A 6,393-nucleotide genomic window follows, 5' to 3' on the forward strand; every position below is an offset into this window, starting at 1 on the left:
TGCCGGAACTCTCGTGGGACATCTCCATGGATACGACTCCAAGCTTTGAGCCTTTCAACATTCCTGACACCCCGACGAGCCAACCCCAAGGATTCAATTACTCGTTCGGCGACGGAATTTTCAACGATGGCTTCGAGGGACTTTGGCCCGATCAGGTCGTGGAAGAGAGTAGCATGCAGGAGCATTTGAGCAGAATATTGGGCTATGACAGTGCCATTAATGATGGTCAAGAAGCAATGGCTGCAGTGCAACAGAGCGATGCTGTGATCGGGAGGGAGGAGGAAGCATCTTCTTCTCAAGCCTTTGGTCTTTTTAGTCCTCCATTTGAGGACTCAGTTTGCTTCTCTCCCCTCGTGGACATCTTCTCTTGAAGCTGCTCTTCTCTGCAAATTTAGTAGTTCAGGTGTTGCAATGTCTGGAAGGCGTCAGTTGGTTCGAGTAGTAGTAGTAGTAATAATTCTGCTTTGTTTTGTTATGGGTGTGTAGTAGTGTGGCTGTTTGTTCTCGAGTCGGCATGGAATTTGGGAGAGGTCACAAACTCTATGCTTTGTAATATATGTAGTTGGAGACTTTAAGTTATATAAAATCTAGTTTGAACTTATTTTAAATAAGTTTAAATTTTGAGGCTGAGCTCGACAACCTCTCGTAGACTAAACGCTGAACGTAAGGAGTTTCTGACTATTTTAAGTCTACCATTTTTTTTTTAAAGCGTCTTAATTCATTTTAAAATTTAAATATATAAATGATTTGTTTTTGAAAATTTGTTTATCGACCCATCGATCAATCAAGGACTTATATGAAAACTTAAATCCTCTAAAAAATTTACTAAATATTTAAAGATGAATTTTAATATAAATTATTTTTCGATGCGATGCAGTGATTTACATAAATTTGTTAGGATTAAATATATTTTATTATCGTGTACTTATATTTAAAATTATTTCACTCTTATATTTGATAGGCAAAGAGCACATGCTTTTGAAATAACATTACCAAATGAATAAAATAACTATAACGCTGATTTTAGACATAAATACATAAAATAAAATATATTTAATTATTTTATTTCTAGAACTCTCAAAACATAAGAGCTAGCTCTGACATCCAAAACATAAATTGGAATAGGAATTAACCCTCTTAAATAGGCTAAAGCAAGTGTACATAGACTCAGAACAAACTGTTCTGCAAATTTTTGATCTCAAAGGTTACAAGATCCAGTGTTGCCATGGTAAGCCTCAAGCACCTCGGGAATTCGGCCAGCGTACTTGACAACAAACCTCCTGGAGAACTCCTCCTCATTAATCATCAGGAGAGCGGGAGTCAATCCCCTGCTCACTTCTCCTTTCGAAGCTAAGAGACCCAACACCGAACACCTTGGGATCACCCACTTCTCCAGGCTAAGAGACAGCAACCTTGGCTTCGCCAGCAACAATGGAGGCTCCCAACCGAGCTTCTTCACGTAGAACTCCACCATTTCCCTTGTCTTGTTCTCCGGTTGCAGCATGAAGTTGGGGTACTTCCTGAACGCCGACAACGTCTCCTTCTCCGACCAACCCAAGTTCTTGTAGACTGCAATCTTCTTCTCCCACGACGGCACCGTCGATCCCGAGAATGCATGGACCGCGGAAACGAAAGTACGCGACGATGGCTCCAAGCCCATTTGCTTGAGCTGCCCGAGCTCTTCAATCAATCGATCGGGTTCCTTCATCAGAACGCGAGGATGCAAAGTTGCGAGCCTTATAATGCTCGGCTCTGGCATTCCATGGTTTCGCAAAATCTCAAGATTGGGGAGTACCATCTTGTCAATATCGTACCGGAGCAACCGAGACGAGATCTTTAGCGCGGCGAGGGCAGCTTCGGCAGAGCCGAAGGCCATCTTCAGCGAATCAAAGTTGGGTATAAGCGTCTTCTCGAGGTCAGTCAGGAGGAGATTTGGGTCGCCGGAGACGAGCTTGGCGACATCGGAGTCCAGGTAGCCGATGCGGGCGAAGAAGTCGAGCTTGGGTTTGATGGTCTTCTCCGGGTCGGCGGAGAGGAGCCTCGGGTGCTTGGAGATGAGATTGGCGACTTGGGTCTTGGAGAAGCTGTGGTCTTTGAAGAGCTGGAGGACGGAGTCAGGGTTTTCCGGGGACTTGAGTCGGATTTTCCTGGCGGCGTAGGTGGCGGCGGCGGGGGAGAGGCCGCAGGAGGAGACGAGGTAGGAGATGGTGAAGGAAGAGGGGTCGGCGGGATTGTGGAGGAGGCGTACGAGGGTTGGGGTTGAAGGGGATTTGGTGGCTTGGAGATGGGGAAGAAGGGCTCTTTGGATAGAGCGAAGCATTGAGACAGAGAAGAAGGGAAGAGTCAAGAAGGTTTTTGATTTGTGCCTCTTAAACCCTAAAATCAAGAGCGAAGGCATTTCATCTTTGCCGATGTAAGGGTTTTTGTGCAAAGTTTTTGTTTCAATTTTTTCTAAAAACTTCAAATAATACTTGATAAATTACATTTTAACCCCCAGGAACCATCCAAAGCAAAGATTGAAGTATAGGGAGGATGCTTATATTTGGATACAAATGCTTCTTGCTGTTGGATAAAAATTTATGTGGTATAAGAATCTCTATACACACTGTTTGTACCTTTTCTCTCTGTATACAGTGTCAACATTACATCTGTTGCCATTACTGATCAAATTACCCCACTGACCAACTAAAATCAACATGAGATTAATTCACTGCTGCTGTTCTCCAGTGAGGCAAGAACCTTATTTGTTCAGCATTGTGTAAGCTGGCAAATCCTTTACACTGGTGATATCTTCCAGGGCTAACTCCCGCTCTATCTGAGTTCTTGTAGACTTCAGAACCTCCTGGTGAAAGAAAAGTTAACCGGGAAGGATACATAAATCTCACAGACAAGAAAATGTAAAAAGAAACAAAAAAAAAAATCATCAACAAAGTGACAAAGGAGAGATCAAAAGCTGAGGGATTAATTACATTGAATTCCATATAAGAAGCTCGTTTGGCGAGCCACTGAGCATCCATCATCCGAAAGGCTACGCAGTATAGATTATCGAAGGCATGTTCATCCCTTCCGAGGATCTCCAGGAAACGAACTCCTGCAGTGGAGGTTGGCGTGTCTAGAGAAAAAAATATATATATGATACATAAGCACAAGCACCAATCCGATAATTGTAAAGATTACAAGTCATACGCTCTTGGCAGTACCTGATTGTAGGTCTAACATCTGTATCAATGTGAATGAAATATTGATTCCAGCGACAGCGAAAGGGTACTCCCACTCAGCCCTCTTTCCCTCTTGTTTGTGAAGCAGCACCTGGAAGGACTCCTACACAAGGGAAAACAGAAGGTTGTGGAAATCATTGGTGAATGTTCAACCAGAAAAGGAAGAATAAGGAGGCTTAATGAACAGAAGACATCAAGTAGTTACTGGATAGTTCTTCGCAAAAAAGATCAGGTTCTCCAATGATATATATCCACCACCCCTAAATGCAGATGGTCAAAGTTAATAAAAATCAATTAATCAACTATATTCATATTTTTTAATATGAGATACCGAAATGACTCCCCTATAACTGATATTCCAGTTTATACTGATGTACCTGAAATCTGTTGATGGGTCCGTACCTTGCCAGCCCATCTCCTTCCACAATTCTGATTTTAGAGGAGGAAGTTCCCGACTAGGGTAAGCCAACCTCCAGAGTTGCTTCAGTGCATTCTGCAGATTAAATAGTATCCTCTTTTTACAGTTCCATGATAACTTATAAGTAAATGATTACTGTCATTTAAGTATCGAGGTAAAACCAAATACAAGAAGCACTATACTCATTTGAGAATCAAGGTAAAACCAAGCTACAGCTGGAGCCAACTTTGAAGTTAGAGAAAATGGTCTAAATGGTCAAGAAGCAGTGTAAGCATGTACATTGGTAGGATAACAAGAAGATCTGGAAAGAAGACATACTTGATGATCCAGACAGGCACTGTCAAAGGGAACTTGCAATCTCTCCCTTAATATTCTCAATCTTTCTTCCTAGATGGTTTACAATGAAAACAATCAGCTTTGGATGGTCTTATATGTATCTGCACATATTTACATATACAAGCAAACACAAATGTATCTAAGTTGAAGCTATATCACAGTGTAAAAGCCAAATAAGCTATCAAGTTCCTACATATCGATTTTTCAACCACTACCAATGGTAGAAATTAGACAACATCTTTATGCTATTTATTATGGATCCAAATGCACATACTTCATAAAAAAAGTTTAAACAAGGAGAATTGACAATAGAGTTAACTATTCATGCAAGTGCATTCATGTAGAAACAAAGAGGCAACAATAATGATTATTCTCCTAATTAGATGAAAGACAATTGAGTTTGACAAGTAAATATTTTATATAAATTGCATGATTTCACACGACCTGAAGTTTACACAACGAAATGTGCATATAACCAAAATAAATTAACAATTAATTAAACACATTGCATAAACTTATATGGAAAAAGTTATTAAGAAGTCCTCCTAGATAAAGAACACTAAAAGCACCATTAAGCTACTTCCCACTATGGTATCCATATATTATGGCCAGAAATTTCATATCTTTTACTTCTATTGAGTTGACAAAAAAATAATGATAATAATAATATGCAGAGGAAAAAAGTGTACACCTGTAAGGGACTGAGATATATTGGGCGTCCATTTTGAATAACAGAAGGAAAAGGTAAAAACCTTCCTAGAACTGAACCCGAGCCAGCAATAATATTTTCTGCAGAGAATGATTAAGCTCTATATCCTTCAGCACACTGAATCTCACTGGGAACTCAATATGAAGATTTGATAGTGCTATGAAGTATAAGAAGCGACAAGTACCTAACCATTGTGTCCACTGCTGAATCAGGTTTGAGAAGATGTATGTCCAATGGAGCTGCTCCTTCTTTTTGTCATCCAAAATATCTTGCTCACTACTGTGATCATATCTCTTTGAACAACAACATGCTTAATAAGCAGTTATAATAATGGACTTACTTTCTTCAAATATAACTTGATCCCTCAATACAACAAGAACGAAGCATTACCTCGGAATGGTTGCCGCCATAGTTATAATTTCCAAGAAGAGGCTCATCTAGAGAATCTGACATTGATCCATGTATAATTTCATTTTTTTTCCCATCAAGATCTCCATGATGGAGCCGTCTTCTTAAAGTTCTTGTTGCCATTATAAATGACTACTTGGCTTCAATAACCTTACCTGTAACAAATGAAATAATAAGCATGTAATAAACATGAAAAATGTCAATATTTTAGATGACAAGCTCGATCTAGCCATGGTACTCTCAAAGAGTTCTTTTGAAAAGAGGGAAAGCTATCACAGGTAAATTAGGAAGAACATCAGAAAGTTATTGACGGTCGATTGTGATGGTATTTATTATACTCAATATCTCTTATGACAGATGAGTTATAGAAATGCTTGGATAAGAATATCATGCTTGCAACAAAAGAAGTATATACTTCAAAATAGGCCAAACATTCAAAACCATTTTCTTTCTGCCTGATGCTTATAAGATGAAAATGTGATTCCCACCTATGCTGATGAGAAAACCTAAACGGTCAACAGAAGTGCTTCCTATTGTTCAAGAGAAACTTTCTTCTCTAGATTTGTAACTAAAAATCTTGTCTCTTTTATCTAGAGTTATAGAAGAAGCAATGAACTCTTTCTTTCATCTTGCTTGATCTTACTTCGAGAATGACTTTGCGTTCTCTCCATAGTCACATTCTTATGAATTATATGAGAAGAACTTCATGGTCCTGAGGTCCTCAAATTTTCCAACAAACTTTTTTTAAGGAAATAGGACATAAATTCATTTAAGAATGTATAACATATCATGTGTATCTCAATCTTATTCTGCCTTTAAGCCTTAGATCAGCAAAAGATGCATGAATGGTGCCAACTTGACAAAAGAAATTACAGAGCTAAATCCACCTTCTTCTACCAATTTTCTTTTCCAGAACCTATCTGACCAACACCATAGAGACCCATTACTAGTCTCAGCAGGATTAATACAAGATGAAGAAATTGCAACGAATATATAATTAAAACAAACAATTTATAACAACCATTCAAAAAACCAAAAGTGCCAAGAAGCTAAATTAGCATCCAGAGAGAAGCCAACGTATGAATATATGATCAAGAATGAACCCAAAAAATCTAAAAAAAAAATACCCAACAAAAGCAAAACTAGAAGATCATACCAAAGTCGCGAGATTTCGAACCTTTCCAACTCGAATTGCGCAAAGCCCAAAAGGAGGAAAGTAAACCCCTGCTTCGAAGAAAAGCTTTTGGACCTCTTCCTGCTTTAATAATCCGAATGAAAACGTCGCTCTTAAGATACGATTATTT

At 39.0% G+C, this 6,393-nt stretch overlaps 2 protein-coding genes across 3 annotated transcripts; both read right to left on the reverse strand.

Moving 5' to 3' along the window:
- Positions 1–1,026: 1,026 nt before the first annotated feature.
- LOC140765870 (uncharacterized) lies at positions 1,027–2,398 on the reverse strand. Its single transcript, XM_073105161.1, has one exon. It carries the CDS (start codon positions 2,396–2,398, stop codon positions 1,199–1,201), a length of 1,200 nt encoding a protein of 399 aa, XP_072961262.1. The 3' UTR covers positions 1,027–1,198.
- Positions 2,399–2,701: 303 nt separating this feature from the next.
- LOC140765872 (uncharacterized) lies at positions 2,702–6,393 on the reverse strand. 2 transcript variants are annotated; one of them, XM_073105163.1, is made up of 10 exons: positions 6,267–6,393; positions 5,072–5,244; positions 4,866–4,974; positions 4,664–4,761; positions 3,955–4,023; positions 3,596–3,711; positions 3,424–3,478; positions 3,201–3,321; positions 2,970–3,112; positions 2,702–2,842 (listed from the first exon to the last, which is right to left on the reverse strand). In XM_073105163.1, exons 2-10 carry the CDS (start codon positions 5,210–5,212, stop codon positions 2,741–2,743), a joined length of 954 nt encoding a protein of 317 aa, XP_072961264.1. In that variant the 5' UTR covers positions 5,213–5,244; positions 6,267–6,393; the 3' UTR covers positions 2,702–2,740. The 2 variants fall into 2 exon arrangements, with proteins under 2 accessions (XP_072961264.1, XP_072961263.1); XM_073105162.1 differs by having other exon boundaries at positions 6,246–6,386.

Source organism: Typha angustifolia, chromosome 8 (assembly GCF_048772165.1).
Source record: "Typha angustifolia cultivar Huaian chromosome 8, ASM4877216v1, whole genome shotgun sequence".
In the NCBI taxonomy this organism is placed as follows: domain Eukaryota; kingdom Viridiplantae; phylum Streptophyta; class Magnoliopsida; order Poales; family Typhaceae; genus Typha; species Typha angustifolia.

Excerpts from the sequence above, each read along its gene's own strand:
- LOC140765870 (XM_073105161.1), bottom strand. The coding sequence starts at position 2,398 with ATGCCTTCGCTCTTGATTTTAGGGTTTAAGAGGCACAAATCAAAAACC.
- LOC140765872 (XM_073105163.1), bottom strand. The coding sequence starts at position 5,212 with ATGGCAACAAGAACTTTAAGAAGACGGCTCCATCATGGAGATCTTGAT. Across the intron at positions 3,479-3,595 it reads GACCCATCAACAGATTTCAG|GGGTGGTGGATATATATCAT; the intron begins GTACATCAGTAT and ends ATCTGCATTTAG. Across the intron at positions 3,322-3,423 it reads TTTTTGCGAAGAACTATCCA|GAGTCCTTCCAGGTGCTGCT; the intron begins GTAACTACTTGA and ends TCCCTTGTGTAG.